The sequence below is a fragment of the Physcomitrium patens genome, chromosome 12, assembly GCF_059467195.1.
Source record: "Physcomitrium patens ecotype Gransden chromosome 12, ASM5946719v1, whole genome shotgun sequence".
Lineage (NCBI taxonomy): Eukaryota > Viridiplantae > Streptophyta > Bryopsida > Funariales > Funariaceae > Physcomitrium > Physcomitrium patens.
In genome coordinates, this window is record NC_143421.1 from 6,576,887 (window position 1) to 6,593,373 (window position 16,487).

Here is a 16,487-nt window from a genome sequence, read left to right on the forward strand (position 1 = left end):
CACAGAAAGAGCGGAATGGCCGCTCGCTTCCCGTTGGTACCAGAGAAGTCTCAAGAATTCTTTCACGTATTCTTTCTTTAAAAAGGAACCCCCGGTAAGAAAAACAGATTTGCTAATTTCATGAACTTGTCCTTGGAACCCACGACTGCAGCCAACGTTGGGTGCATGAACCTGGACGAGCTATTCCCTCACTCCGTCGTCGTCGTCTTCGTCGTCTTCAAGTTGGTCGCACTGATTCCATCATACGCAAGTTGCTTAAACCCAGATGACAATTGACTTCGTAAATAGACTTTTATAATTCCATTCTCTCAACCAAGTCAGATCAAAGGAATCCTACGCCAGGAGATGTAAGAACCTAGGCAAGGCAAAACTGAACGAAATCAAAACCCGTTGACATGAAATACGTGAAAGGCAAAAACCAAACGCAGACGTACACGACCAAGACGAACGTCGTCCTTGTCGTGGCCAATCTCTCGGATCGTGTGCCCTCGCGTGCTGACCTTCACAAATAGCGTGGGCAGGGCATGGAACTTCCAAGTCGCGGCCAAATTTCGAACGGGGCCCACAAAGAATAGACGTCCCAACAACCCATCGAATCCCATCTACTCTCGTTGTGATCGAACCCAGGCCTTTTTCTCCCTTTCTTTGGGCTCCGCGGGATGATGCCGTCATCGTGAGGGCGAGCGATTGGGGAGGGGGGGATCAACGGCATCCCATCCATCGTCAGCGATTGGCGAAATAGACACCCAGCCCCTGGCTCCCCGGACATGGAAAGGAAAGCTTTGGTTCCGTTTTGTCCGCCGTGACGCTGCTGGCGATCTATATTGGATCGTGAATCCCCCCTGGACCACAATCTTCATTTCCTCCTCCTCGGCTGTGATCTCTTCACATCTCTACTTCCTTCCTTCTTCGTTGCTGCCCCGCTTGCTCACTGTGGCAAGCCAGCCAGCCAGCGCCGACGAGACAGAGCTTGGCTTCCAGCGTCGCTCGCTGCTGCTCCCGCTCTCTCCTCGGAGGCTCCGCCTTCTTCTTCTTTTGCCGTTTGAAAGAGTCGACGCGACTTTTGTCTTTTTGATTTTGACTTTTTTGTTGTCTTTTGCTTTTGCGTTTTTTCCCCCCCTGCGGAATGAATCGGGAGGCTCAAAAAGCAAAAGTAACTGTTACCCCGCCGTGTGAAAGGGTGTGGTTGGATTGTGGTTTGGTTCTTCACATTGTTATGTTGGGAGAAAAGGGAATGGGTTTAGTGAATCTACATCTTTGTAGCATATGTTATTGGAGGTTGTACATCATTATATCATGTAATACTTCGAGTGCATGTATTTGAATTGTAGTATTTGAACTAGATTTTCATTGAAAGAAAGATAGAAAAATAAAATAAAATAATTAATAATAAATAAATGAATGATGCAACACACATGCAATAGTTACAGTGGATTTGTAATTCTCTGATGGCTTGTTGGGAAATGAGTGATTCTGTTACCAAAATGATTTTATGATCAAGTTGTTGTAATATATCCTTTTTAATGAGCAGAATGGAGATTTTTCTCATTTATGAAATTCTTGAAATTTTATCTATTTATCTTGTGGCCAAGTCAAAAAAAAAAAAAAAAAAAAAAAAAAAGGTGCCCATTTGGTATCGTGGTAAATTTTTTCCTTCCTTCCTTCATTTATTCATGAATTATAGACAATTTTAACAAATGTTTTGCATGCTTGCCCACACCCTTGCTTTCTTATTAAAATTGGAACTTAGGACCAAAGAAAGGCTAAGATAAAGACAATATGAAGAAGGGCCAAAACTTAACAATATTGTGATCAATTATCCTTGCAATTCTTTGCCACTAACACCAATTTTCCCAACTAATGACCTTAGTTGATTATCTCACATTATTAATATTATTCTTGGTTATGCTTTACCCAATGCTTGCTAATTGCTTGTAAGTAGCCAGCAAGACATAACCAAGACTACTTCTTCTCATCTTGTAAGATGATGCTATAAAACTTCTAAGTTATTGGATGGAATTACTTCTTGTAAAAACCCTAGCAAATAACTTCTATAAATAATTCTTGAGCAAATTCAAAAGTTCAAACAAAAAAAACTAATTAATTAGTTAATGGAACTCTTATATTTGAGCAATTAGTTGTTAGATCAATATAAATAAAATAAAATAAAATGTGTTATATATGTTATTGTCAAATAATACTATTTCAGAGTAAAATTGAGATGGAGAATTTCAAAACCGGCCAAGTTCTGTAAAATATGCAATTTCAAAAACACCCAAAACATCAACTGTAAAAATGGTTTCTGGCATTCTCTGATTTTGATGGAAATTGAAAAAATTATATTGTTCATTTGGGTAAGTTAATCACAGGATTAACATACTCAACCCTTGTTTTTGTACACCCACCTGCAGCAACAAACCTGCACAAAGATATAGTTAATAACAGCCTTTAATATATATATATATATGTGTGTGTGTGTGTGTGTGTGTGTTACTATTTTAGGTTACACTTATTGTTAATTTTTAAATTTTTTTTGTATTGCCGCAAGAGTTAAAGTTACATTTTACAGTATCCGTAAGCTTGTACATATTATAATGAGAACTTTTGGTACGCATACAAGAATGGTTTTTGGTAGTTACATCTTGTCCTAGAATAAATTCTATCATTTAGACTGAGTTATAATTTACTGTAAAAAGGTGTTTGTGATTGCATTCATGTTTCATAAATTGCAGCATTCCCAGAATCAAAAACAAGAAAATAAAATAAAATAAAATAAATAAAAAAAGAATTTTACATCAGTAATCATTCACAGGAATAGACACAGCTTAAAATATTCTGTATCAAGCTGGATTGTAAATTAGCACCAGACTCATTCAAACATGTCTTTGTGTATCATTTACTATTAAAAACACATCCTGAGAAACAGTTATTAAGAATAAATGTATTCACGTATTATAAAATATATGTTAGTCTTCAAGAAAGGTAAATGCAGCCTTTGACCAACAACGTAACAAAATTATTCGAAATAAAATAAAATAAAATAAAAACAACAAGTGATTGATACTGTGAGTGATGTTATGACCCGAATTGATTTGTTTTTGTTTTTGTTTTATTTTTTTGTTTTTTTTCTTCTAGTGTGCATGTTGGTTGGCATAGCTTTGATTATTTTTGAATATTCACACTATTAATATACTCAATGTTTTAAAACTCATGCATAGAGATATGTGCATATCCATGGAAACAGAGGAATATATTATATTTATTATTAACTTGTGTTTTAGAAATCACTACACATCTTAAAATAATCAAGCATCAATGATTTTAGAATGTCTAAAACATTACTATTATTAAATTTTTGATTATACACACACACATATTTATATATATATATATATATATATATATATTAACGTTTTTCTTGATACAGTTAGTTATAATGTGGATTATTGTAATTTAAGTAAAGTCATGGTAGTTTGTTTTCTACTCCAAATTTTTGGAATATATATATATATATATATATATATATTTCGTACAGTGATGTGTGGTAATTTAAAAACAACTGATATAACAATAATTATTAGTGTCAAAGATTGATTTATAGTTTGATAAATGAGTTTAATGGATATAATTCGAAAATATTGAAGATGTTAAAACGTGGCTTGATTATTCAAATATTAAACTAAATTAATTTATCTACTTATTTGTAAATAAAATATCATGACATTTTTGTGAATCAGAATTTGCAGTTGTGTTTATAAATATGTTTTTGAAGAAATGCTTGTATTTATATAATTTAATTAATATAAATGATTGGTTAACTAGTTTGTTTTTACATAACTAATATTTCATGAAACTTACTGTTTATTTAATATTTACAATTGTTCCATTGTTATTGGATAACATGTTTCAAATAAATGTGATGAATAACATAATATGAATAAAAAGAAGAAATGAAAATTAATGTTTATTGCTTTTGACAAATGTTTAAAATCAAATAACTAATGATGTAATGTTTTTATATGGATCAAATTATGGATCTGTATTTTCGTGACGGCTTTAACCATTTGAATCTAATAATTATATTGAAGTAACCTATACAATATATATATATATATATATATATATATACGTATTTCACTCAAGAAGATGTAAATTATGTATAAAGTTCAGAGTTTTTAATTTCAAGAGTACGTAACTTAAACATGTAATAGTAACACATTGTTAGTTTATCTAGTCATTAAAAAATCAACTTACACATCACATTAATTTAGCTAAAAAAAGATGGTCCCAAAATTAGTTACAATTATTCATTTAAATCCATCCAACCCAACCTTCATGCACCAACGTATTAGTTATCTATTCACGAACTCGCCAATTTGCTTTAACAATACCCACCTTGGGGGTCACTCAAACCGAACCCAGGCTCCTGGTTCGGCACCGCTGCGGAATCGATAGGTTCGGCAACGAAAGTCGGACGAACGAGATTCTCCCGTCGTCGTCGTCGTCATCGTCAGATTCGTCCCCCAGTTCTGCGCTTCCTCTAAAACCCTAATTCACTTGTTTAATGAAGCCTCGCGCTTTCGATTCTGTTCGGTGTAATTGTAATTCACCGCTGCGTTCACTTTTTGCGATCCTCAGGTGACGTTGTTCTCCATCTCATGCTGTTTGAAGTGAATGTGAAGATAAAATATTTTATCTTTGCAGTAGTAGTAGAAGAAGAAGAAGAATGGAACTGTCCAGGTGTGACTTTGATATTACTCCCTGTTGGGTTTTGTGCAGTTTTGTGATCTACTCGTGTTCGTATGTGGAATTTAGAGTGTCGAGAAAGATGTGAGTGAGGTCGAGAGGATATGCTAGTTTGTGCACGTTTGAGGTGTGGATTTTTGGTGGTTTGTGTGATTACCGTTGATGAGATTGAGGCTCGTGGTTACAGAGATTTGAATTCGAGCTGTTGTGGTTTGCAGGGGAGTTTGGCGGGGCGTTACAGTGGCACTAATTGTATAATTGACAGTGAGTATTATCAGAGGATTCTCGTTTGGAAATTGGCGAATATTGCGTCGGAGTTGTGTTGGGTTGGAATTTGCAGTTTGAATTGAGTGGCGACGGTGGTAGAGATGGCGAGGGGTTTACCTTAAGCAGCCGCGATTTTGGATTCATAAAGAGGTTTGTTTCACTTTCCTTGTAAAGTTTGAGCGGGATTTTGTCGGCGTGTGGGGAATTTTGTTTCTTTCGTGGCTTTAAAATAATCTTCTGTGCTGGAGGAGCCTGGGAATTACAGTACACATGGTGACGAGATCATCGGTAATTTAATTTGAAGGGTGATTAACGTTCTCGCCCTTTCGTGAGTTAGGAATCGCACAAGTAGCCAGAATTCGGAGTATCTCTTGAGTTCTGTATTTGTGAAAATTGTAAGGGTGAAGGGTATATATCTAGGCACAGTAGCAGAATTATGTGAAGACCTTCGGGAGGTTTTCAATTATGCTGAGAGCAAACCTGGAAATGATAATAGCAAGATATAATGAGATCTGAAGATGATAGGATTTTGAAGTTTGACACTATGTTGTGGTCTGGTGATGTTGGATTTACCTTGCAGGCGTGTTCTGTTAGGGAAAGCCTCACTGCTGCTTCCAAGTATGGGGTTGATGAGGAGCTCTGTTCATTTCACGTTGGGTGGCTTGGTTGGGGTTTACGTGGCCCAGAACTACAATGTGCCCGATGTTGCTGGCCTTGTCAACACTGGCTTGGCCATTGCCAAGTTCTTTGAAAAGCAGTATCGAAAGTCCTCCGAGGCTGACGACCAATCGTAGTCACTCAGCAACCTTGGAAAATTTTAAGTCCTTGGACCCTGCTTTTTAAGAAGGGAATAGGACATTTACCTTTTTGCAAATCGAGTTGAAAACTGGAAAATTAGTGGTGTGAAGAATAGCCATGAGTCATCACCAAAATTGATTCTTAATTGTGAGCTGTTTTCAAACAGCATGTAGAGGTTCCTGCATCAAGTGACAATGGTCTTGCAACCTCTTTACAATACATTGCAATCTGAATTTCTAGACTATAGGGAAACTGTTAATTGAAGATTGAACTCCCCAAGAGTTGATGCAATGCAGTGTTTGCAGCTGAAGGCTGTACGGGAGGAGGAAATAGTGTTGTTACCTTTTAATTTTTTTATGATTATACTCAATTTTTTATTAGGATAGACCAGGACGGCCAGCTATTCTTTTGTTTTGCATGTTGGTAGATTTTTTATCAGAACATATTGATGCTGTGAATTGCATTTGTTAGCACCTTGTTTGATTTTCTCGGTAGGATGTGAAAGATGTGCATAATTTAATGCGCGCGGCATGGCTCACTGGGTTTGCCATTTCTATTTAAATTACAGGACTTTCCTCTCTAAAGCCAATGGATTCATTAGTTTGTGAAGTCTCATAGTGTCATTGAAAATCAAACTTGAAAATTATTAACGGAATTCAAAATATACATCTATATATACATATGTATACTTTTCTTCCAAATATGATCTTCTAATTATATTTATACTAATGCCAGTTTAAAAGCCTATTTTAAGTCAAATGTACCTATTTTTCCCTGTTTACCTATAACTATAGAGAAATCGAACTTTAAATTGGGAATTTTGAACCAGGTAGTGTATTCAGTGTTCAAAAACACGTTGGACTTTATTATTTTTTTACATGTAATATTATATTCTTTCATGATTTTATTGATTGTCAAAAACTCGAATTCTTATCATTAGTTTAACATAGTTTAATAATTGATATTTATATGTATTTTGTTTTTAGGGGGGGAGTTTTATGGTCTTTTTGAGAAGGACTTGGTATAATTTTTATTTAATAAAAAATGATTATCAAAAACTCTCTAAAGGTTTTAATTCCAAATCCATTGTTTTAAAACAACTCTTTTACCATTTAAAGCACATGGTATTTAGAATATGCTTTGATTTTCTTCTAAACAAATGCAAAAAACTTCATCAAATCAAAACTTGTGAAGATAACTAAATTGCAAAACAAAAAAAAACAAAAGATTTATATCAAATAAAATAAATATAAAAATATATTAATTTAATTTAAACATCACAATATTAAAGTAAACACTAATAAATATAAATAAATATTTTTTGTTTGTATATTCATTATCTAAACTTTATTAATAATAATCTTGTATTCATTGCTCGAAAAATAATAAGTTTATTGTTTGAAATGTAGTGATTTGTTTCAAGAGCTACAATAAAATGTAAGATACTGCTAATGTCACTATAATTTTTGCTATTGTCACTACAATTGGGATCCACTTGACACTTTATTTATTTATTTATTTATTTATTTTTTTGTATTTTGTATTTTTGTTCAATCAAATGGTTTAAAAAATATTGAATAAAGAAAATTTGATTGATTCAAAATATTTTGAACAAAGATGGCATGTACTAAATAGAAGGTTGTGGTGGGAGTAGCAAAAAGTATGGTAGGAACATATTTAATATCTATATATATATATATATATATATTCATACATAGGCTCAAGCTACAAGCACACTGCAAAATTGCCATATGCACACCTATTATGTCTATACACACATCCAAAGCCTCTGATTGGCTAATCCAAATTTCTTTTTTAATCTCTTCTTACTACGCTTTATTGTCTTTGTGTAGGTCTTCATCTTCTCCTTCACTTCTTCCATACATCCATATGGGTCTTGCCTCTATGAGAAGGAAAAAGTGGAGAAGGAGATTGGAACTTGTGCTAGGGCAAAGAAAAAATGATCTTGATTAACTAATCAAAGGTCTTGGGTGTATGTATAGATATAATGGATGTATATGTAGCAGTTTGGAGTGTGCTTGTAGCCTAAGATATATACATACGTGTAAGGTAGTGCACAAGTTATTGAAACCATTAATATTGCCAAAAGTTGGGATTTAGTAGCCAATTTAAGATTTGATATAAATTGGTGCAAGTGCCTTTAAACAAAACTAGAAGAATTCTTGCAAAATCTAAACTATTAGTATTTAAATTATTAAACAATGGATATGAATTTTTCATGTTTTGATTTTAGATGTACTCTATTTTTTACATTAAATTATAAAAAATAGACATTCTATTTGAAAACCTATTTTTTGTAGATACTCCATTTTGAGGATGTGGATTGAAAAAATTGAAAAAATCATTCTTTTAAGCAAATATGAATCTTGTAAGAAATCTAGTAGCAATTAGTCTTCTACTATAGCATATCTAAGTTTCAAGAATTTTAAAATATAAAATGAACTCAAAAATAGAAATAGTGATGTTTTTATTTTTTAAAACCATCTTTAGAAATTCTTCTTACATAAAACATAAAAATATCTTTAGAAATTCCTTTCATAACATTATCGCAGGCTAGATTTTCGAAAAAAAAAATAAATACGAAGAAATCAAGTGAAATATTTGTAACAAAAAAATACTTGAATAAAGTATCAGATATGTCCTCTGTCGTTAACCACATCTCCCGTTCGTCTACGATGTCCTACGTTCTCCGACGACCTCACACTCTCGTCGTCGCGGCAACAGTAGGTGCTCATGGAATCGGCTCATCGATGTGGCACTGAAGACGAGAATCGATGCCACCCAGTGCCTCACAGCTCTAATTACCCACTTGCATGTTCGTTTCCTCGATTCGAGTCATGCGATTGAGAGTATGTCGGTGTAGGAGACTTGCGATCCGGAGCTTGTGATCATTTTGTGTCGTGGCGAGTGTTTGCGAGTGAATACTGCAGTTGGGTTTCATGGAGATCATGATTCTGTGCTTTGAAGAGTTCCGAAGCTGTGCAACGTAGCGAGAACGCTATCTTCGAGAATTGGGTTTCCCAGACGCTGATCGTTATCACACGGGGTATTAGCTGGTGATGAGCGGGAATTAGATTGGTGGGTCACGATGTTTTGCTCGCTGTCTTCTCACTTATTGCCCACTTGATGAAAACTGCAAATCTCAGGTCAGGTAGTGTGTTGTAGATTGCTTCGAGTGAAATCCTCTGTTTCTGTTCATGAAATAGAAATTAGGGCCTAGGTGTTGTGTGTACGCTGCAAGCCAAGGTCCATGTACTAATTTATACCCCTGTTTCGTTCCTCGTGTTGGTTACACATAATTCATGTCATGTCATGTCATGCACAGTGAGTTTCCGTTAACTGGTTCCCGGCACGAAGTCGTTGTGGATGGGGTCGAGTTCATGGCAAAGGCACGTGCTCCGTGGACGTTCAACCGTTTGGAAATGGTTGCGTTGAGTTTTAGCGGCAGAATCTCATTTTGTCGTTGAGGATTCTACGATGTCGATGACGAGTCAAAGTCTGGGAAAACACGTGCATGTTTTGCGCGCATTGGCCGTGATACTTGACATGGCATGGCATGGAACGCAAGACTTGTTAGGTCAATGCAAAAGCTGATCATGCAGGTTACGTGAAGTGATGCTACACTCGCTGTACAGGAATATGGAGTGCGTTTTGGAGATTGCCGTTCGTGTCGAAGAGAAGTGATGATTGATGGGTTGTGAAAGTATTGTTGTTATGTAACGCCTAATTGATAAGTTATTTGGGCTTGTTGGATCGCTTGTTGCTGCCATGTCGCACCAGTATGATCCTCTTTTCCTTCCTTACAAGGACTGACACTATTGACTTTGTCCATTGAATCAATTTTCGAGTAATTGAGGTATTTGAAGGTTATGTTTTAAGTTGAGTGTATTGTACAATTTCATCACCGAAAGAGTGAATTCTGGATTCAGTTTTTTGGTTGTTCTAATCGGAGCCTTGAACGCATGGGTTCGACTGGTTTGCTTAGGACGTTCGACCTCGAATGGACGACAGCCATGTTGGAACTTGTGGAACTTACGAAAATCGAATTCCCGCGACAGATCGAGTCATGGCCTACGGTGCGCTCACTTGTTTGTATGCAATTTTCGTTGTTCAGGCCATTCAGATCATATTCGTCTATCTATATCTCTGACAAACGAATTGGAATTCTGTGTTTGGGCAGAAGTTGGACCAGTTCAAAAGAATTTACGTTTTGTATCTCCAAGTTTTCCGAAAATTAGAGGATGCATTCGACCAGGTGATAAGTAACCTCGTCGTCGTAGTTTTAAAATTTCATTTATCATACAAGTATTGAATGTGCTCGTAAATGCATGAAAGTGAATTATGGTCTATCGTGATCTTTTACGGCATTTCCAAAATTCGTGTTTCTTGTTATGCTTCTGGGATGAGGAAACGGTGTTGTGGAACTATCAACTGATCTCATAGACTAAAATTCATTCGTGGTTCTTTGCGCGAAGATTATACATCCTCAAAAGCGTCGATTTGCCTGGAAAGCACTGGAAGCGTGCATTGGCCGAATGCTGGAGGTCAAAGGAGTAATGTGAACGAGCCTTCTTCTCTATTAGAACAAACACCGATGTATATTACACCTGAGCAAATCTTGCTCCCCAAGTGTAGAACTGCAGTAGATTAATTTTGCGATCACTGTCCTTCCAAATCTATGCATCATCTTAATGGGAAAATAGTCAGAAGAGTTTTCATTTTGTTCACGAGGGTCACACAGCATGTTATACACCTAGTGAAGCTGAATATTGAGGCAATGTGCTGGGTGGGCTGTCCAGTGGATGGTGGGACTAAACGAGAACAAGGAGTACTTCAATTATGACGACATACTGGCAAGTCTTGACCTCACATTGTAAGCCATTGCATTTGTCTTGATCTTCTGTTGATTTCGATTGTGCTGAATGTCAAAGTGCACGCTGTTGCTTCAAATCAAACGTAATCCATTTTCTTTATGTACGAGAAGGAATTCACGACTCAATGTTAACGATCGACATTTGCAGGCACGTACAGACGTGAACTTGCGAATGTCTTTTGTCTCGTGATGAATATAAGGCATGTGAGGAGTCCCTGGAAGTTAATATTTGTTGAGGATCCTCTGCAAGGAATTTGCCATATCCTAAAATCTCCTGCTTTGACGGTAATTAATCGGACTAAAGTGAGAAAACTCAAAATTTGGCAGATGGAGTTACATTTGCCACTCGACAAACTGGACATCACTCCTCCACGCTTCCTTACGGATGATAGCAAAGAGATGTTCAAAGCCCGTGAAGCATTTTTGGTACAGTACATTACACTCAATTGCCACTATCACATATTTATTTGAAATCATCTGCAGTGAATGGGACTTATAACGCTACTGTTTACATGTGATGCAGCTTTGGCACAGTTATCTAATGCTACTTAGGATTTCATGACCTAGAATTCATGGAGAGTATAGCCAGGATGTTCATATAATGTTGACCACCGACAATTGCAGCACCGGTGTTTCATTTTGGTGACTTCTAATCATGTCTCTGATTGACGCATTTTATAACTGTTCTATTCAGATACAAGCGCACAGTGACGCTGAAGTTGCTCGTACAAAAGTCCAGGCTGAAAAAGAAGCCGCGGCAAAAGCAGCTGCAGACTTTCAGGCCAGGAAAAACAGGACAGAAGTTCTGGCTCCGCCTCCTCCGTTGACTGAAGAGGAATGCATTCTCATTATTCAGGTACCGGACGTTATTGGGAAACTAACGTCATTGCAAAGGTTGGTTGCATCAGCACGTCCTAATGAGTTTGTTGTTCTACTAAAACAAGTGTTAATTGCAGGCAGAGGAGAGGGGGAGACAAAGTCGAATGAAAATCAAGGAGCTTGAAAAACAGAAGTAATTAAATCACTTATTTTAATCTTACTTGCAGTTTATTCTGGAGCTACTTCATGAAATGTCTCCTCAAATTGATGTACGTTGTGTTGTATCTATCCAGACGAATGCAAGAAGTAGAATTGGAGAAGCAACGGAGTGGTCAGAAGCCACTCACAAAAGACACTGCTGTTGGAGTTCTTCAGCGTGTGTATCCTATTTCAGAGGTGTAGAAAACGTCTCTGTAGCAACTCAAACTTCGGAGAAGACTTCAAAGAATAATTCGACGGAGTTACGATCTGATAAAAAAGAATAAGATAATTACAATCTTTTCGCCGTGATCGTTTACCCCTTAACTCATGCATTTCCCAGGGCTCGAGGCTTCAATGGAAGACTTCAAACTGAGGCTTTGGTTTTGGATGAGCTCACCTTGATCCGTAAGTTCCAAAACTGTTGATTTGCAATTACTTAGGCTTGGAAGATGAATTAGCTGCAAGAGAGTTGTGCAGTGTAGGCAAACATGTGAATTTTTTCTACGTTGTTTGTGGCGCTCACAGATATGAACAACTTTTTACCGCCTGATCCAAATGATCCACGAATAAAGCTGGATTCTACTCTTAAGAAGCGGAAAGAACTACAATTGATAAATGAGTTGGAAGAGACCGATGCAATGGTTGAAACCAAAGAGAAAATTAAGGAATTGGAAGCTCAAGAAATGCGTGAAATCATGCAGGTATTGCGGTTGCAACAATATCTCTACATTTCTCAAACAAAATCAAAGGCAGAGTTGCTGAACAAATCGGTGTTCTTGTTTTCTTGGCCAAGTGTATTTTGAGCGTAATTGTGACCATGCACAAAACCTGCAGGAAAGGATCAACGTCTGGTTGAATGTAAATCGAGATCCTGAATTCAATGAATATCCTCCTTTTCCAAAAGTAAATCAGGGTGGAAGCAGGGACATTATTGATCCACCTCCGCAACTTTGGAGACCAGAGGATGAAAAAAAGAAGGGAGGAGACGACAAAGGGAAGAAGAAAAAGCCGAAGAAGGGAAAGCATGGGATAAGGATGCCGTCAGAGCCAGAAGCAGATGGCGAGGATGTTCCTTTGTGCCCAAATTACTTCGGACGGCATATCAAACGAGCTCTTGAAGCCTACATTGAAACTTGGCATGATAAAGATGACTATAATAATCACCAACAAAAATACATCCCCGACATCCTGAAGAACACATTGAGGCCTCTGGTGTTTGAAGAGGCAAGAAGCTGCAGCCACAGCAGTTCCAGTGGTTTTTTCAAATTGAATACTACCTTGGTTCATCCACTGTGCATTCACATTGTACACTCGAAAATGCTGGGACATATTCATGATCTGATATTTACAGGTGCGAATTGAAGTCGATGTCGGTTCTCGAGAGCTTCTTGTCCAACTGAAGAAGAAAATTGCAGCTGATGCAAAGGAGGCTTACAAAATTGCATTGAAGGCAGCTAGAAAAGAAGGGAAAGAGAAAGAATTCAAGGCCAAAGTCAAAACCGAAAAGCTACAGGTAAATACTTGCAGTTTATGAAAAGGATTAGGTGTAGATAACTTCCCTGAATTCAACGGAATTGTTTACCGAATCCACGCCGTACTCTAGTTTTGTTAACCCAGTCTCAATAATATTATTCAGGCCAAAAAAGACAAGGCTGCCAAGATAAAAGCTAAGAAAGAAGCTGCGGCGAATGAACCACCACCACCGCCGCCACCAAAGGATCCAAGAAAAAAACCAAAAAGGAAGAAAGACCCCACAGAAAAAGAATCTGTGGAATCTTTAACAAGAGAGCTCGCCTCAGAAGGTATCATGCGAGTGTGCCCAAAGCGATCCTTCGATGAATACATCTGTCAAGATTACTTGCGAGGCGTTGCACCTGATCCTGTGAAAGACTGGTTGATCGATAACAGCATGGCGCATGTAAGAGAACTCACTTTTGGAACGCATTTATGATGGAGAAGTATTATAAATTTATTTTTATTTTTATTTTTACTTTATTGTTGTCCTGCCTTGATTATATTCTTCATCGTTACAACACTCTTCCCCAAAAAGTGTGTCCAAACCACTGTTTGGAACCTTATGCAGGCAAAGAGGTTGACGATTGAGTATGCAGTGCTCCCATTAGCCTCTGAACTTGTCCACAAAAATGCTCCATTCGTACGAACTCTGCTGATTCACGGTGGCAGGAGGACAGGAAAAACCCTCCTGGTAAGTTGGGACCAGCTCCGATCATCTTCTACTGTTCCCTCCACGATTATGGCACACATCTATCCATCTAGTTCTGAAAAATCAGAATGCGAGAGACAAAGAATTTATGTTCAATGTGTGGTTCACTGTTGTTATTGTTATTATTCCACGTTGCCTAACAGAGTACTAGTGCAGCCTTTGGATCATGCAACATGTGGTGTGTGTGTGTGTGCGTATATATATATATATATATATATATACACACACACACACACAAATGCATCTATTACTCTGAAGTAAAGAAATTGCTGCGTTTTTCACTAGGCTCATGCAGCATGCACCGCAGCTGGGGCAACATTCTTCGATTTATCTGCAAAAGTGATTGACGGGAAGTACGTGGGTGCGAGGAATGTTGCAAGGATGCTCCAAATTGTGTTCAAGTTGGCAAAAATCATGTCACCCTCTATGATTTACATTGATAATGTTGAGCAAGTTGGTATCTGAACTATGAACATTTTCAATCTTTTTAAAACAAACTTGAAGAAAAAGAAATTTCAATCTAATCGTTGTTGACATTTAACTAGGCCTTATAGTTTCATGAACTAGGCCTTATAGTTTCATGAACTTAGCATGGAAGAACTTGAGGACGACTCAGCCTCCAAATTTAACTTTTTGATATTTGTGTGTGTCAGTGTGCATGCATATATATATATATATATATATATATCCTCATATAAGGATGATATAAGTGTTCACAAAAGTTTTGGGAGTTGAATATTGGGTGAATGTGAGGAAGTGGAGATGAGATGTGAAGAGTGCAGCACAGTGGGCATGAACAGGTGTTTGTGACAGACAAAAAGAAAATCAAAACCTTTGGACTCGTTGATAAACCGAATCGTATTAAGAAAGCCTTGATGAAAGAAGTCAAATCATTGTACCCTGGAGAACGCGTTTTCTTATTGGGGACCATGAGTAATACTCAGGTAAAAAACAAAAAAAAAGCAAAAAAAATCAATGTATTAATTTTTAAACCAATGTCAGCAAGTGTACACAACAGATTTATTAGGCATTTCATCTTCAACACCCTATATATATATATATATATATATATATAGAAATACATACGGGGTATTTTAGTATTTTTGGTATTCCTATTTGCAAATATAGGTAAATATCATGTACATACATACATACAATAAATAAATATATTGATATCTTTCTGTGGGTCTCTTTGTGTGTATATATATATATATATGTATGTTTTAAATGTTCTGTTTCAATGCAGGATCTGCAAGGGAAGAGGGGGCTTTCAAAAGTGGCTGCAAGCTTTTGCAAGTTTTTCACAAAGAGGATATATACGCCATATCCGGACTATGGGGGGCGGATGCTGCTGTGGCGGGGGCTGTTGGAAAGACATGGGGCCATTCTCACACACCATTTCAATGTCTCCACTCTTGCATACTTATCTGCCGACTTCAGCATTGGTGACATGGAAGACATCTGCAAAACCGTGCTCACTCCTCAACGCATTCGCAAAGTATCTCACCCTCACCCTCTTCTAAAAAAAACCCACCCAATAAATTATAAACAAAAATACACACACACACACACACACACACACACACATATATATATATATATATATATATATATATACACATATAATTTCTTAGAAAAATTAGATATTTTGTAATCTTTGATTTTAGAAGGAAGCTATATTTATATAATTGTGTCAATGATTTTTGAAAGTATTTTATTTCAAAATTATAAATGTGTGTTTGTAGGCTAAACGAGTTCATTTAAAGGTAGAAGAGGTTGTGGACCATTTCTATGAATACAATCCTATTGAACCAAACCTTCACAACATTGCACGGGTAATCTTTTCTAAACTTTGGAATTCTTCTGTGGCACACCATTGATTGAGCCAAGAAGTTTGGATTTGTTTACACTGTGTCACATTTTTTCTATTTTATTTACAAACATATCACAAATATCTATATGAACATATTCTTCTGCAAAAACACATAATTTTTTTAAAATAAAATATTGTTAGATAAAAATTAAAATACTAATTGATATATATATATATATATATATATATATATTGATGTGTGCAGCATTTTGGCAAGCCACCACAACCAGAGTCTATTGATCAAGAAGCAAACAAAAACAAAAATAAAAAGGCTGATCCCAAATATATTAAGAAAAGATGAAAAATGAAGTAGTTTGTGTATATATATATATATATATATATATACATAAACTAAATAACTTGTAAAATATAGAACCATCTATTTCAAAAAATCTTAAAACTTTGACTAATTTTTTCTCAGAGTATCCAAATCTTGTTGTTATATACACATATTCAGTCAAACACTTTTTAAAGAAAGTAAAATGAATATATTTCATTTTAAATTATAGTACAGACATATTCAACAAAGAAGATTTTTCTCTAAATGATTTTTAAATAGGATACAAATTTATTAAGTAAATTGCTTAATAATATTTTAAAAGTATTTTCATTGCAACATAGAGTATTGAATATTGTGTAAATAAATATATATATCTTGTAGTCCA

General features: G+C 36.2%; 1 protein-coding gene across 17 annotated transcripts; it reads left to right on the forward strand.

The window, feature by feature from the left end:
• Window positions 1-8,623: 8,623 nt before the first annotated feature.
• Window positions 8,624-16,271, forward strand: LOC112289975 (dynein regulatory complex protein 11). 17 transcript variants are annotated; one of them, XM_090254711.1, is made up of 21 exons: window positions 8,648-8,910; window positions 9,468-9,611; window positions 9,818-9,908; window positions 10,013-10,087; window positions 10,308-10,385; window positions 10,632-10,705; window positions 11,033-11,131; window positions 11,400-11,561; window positions 11,662-11,717; window positions 11,818-11,904; window positions 12,066-12,130; window positions 12,251-12,426; window positions 12,560-12,949; window positions 13,077-13,238; window positions 13,362-13,643; window positions 13,809-13,931; window positions 14,235-14,402; window positions 14,750-14,893; window positions 15,196-15,447; window positions 15,695-15,784; window positions 16,028-16,270. In XM_090254711.1, the coding sequence occupies exons 7-21, from the start codon at window positions 11,033-11,035 to the stop codon at window positions 16,121-16,123; spliced, it is 2,352 nt and encodes a 783-aa protein (XP_090110837.1). In that variant the 5' UTR covers window positions 8,648-8,910; window positions 9,468-9,611; window positions 9,818-9,908; window positions 10,013-10,087; window positions 10,308-10,385; window positions 10,632-10,705; the 3' UTR covers window positions 16,124-16,270. The 17 variants fall into 17 exon arrangements, 15 of the variants coding, with proteins under 15 accessions (XP_073393954.1, XP_090110837.1, XP_024391550.1 ...); XM_090254710.1 differs by having other exon boundaries at window positions 8,727-8,910; window positions 10,308-10,428; XM_073537853.2 differs by lacking the exon at window positions 9,468-9,611 and having other exon boundaries at window positions 8,624-8,910; window positions 10,308-10,428.
• Window positions 16,272-16,487: the final 216 nt, after the last annotated feature.

Excerpts from the sequence above, each read along its gene's own strand:
- LOC112289975 (XM_024535775.3), top strand. The coding sequence starts at position 9,795 with ATGGGTTCGACTGGTTTGCTTAGGACGTTCGACCTCGAATGGACGACA. Across the intron at positions 11,132-11,399 it reads AAGCCCGTGAAGCATTTTTG|ATACAAGCGCACAGTGACGC; the intron begins GTACAGTACATT and ends TGTTCTATTCAG. Across the intron at positions 11,562-11,661 it reads AATGCATTCTCATTATTCAG|GCAGAGGAGAGGGGGAGACA; the intron begins GTACCGGACGTT and ends TGTTAATTGCAG.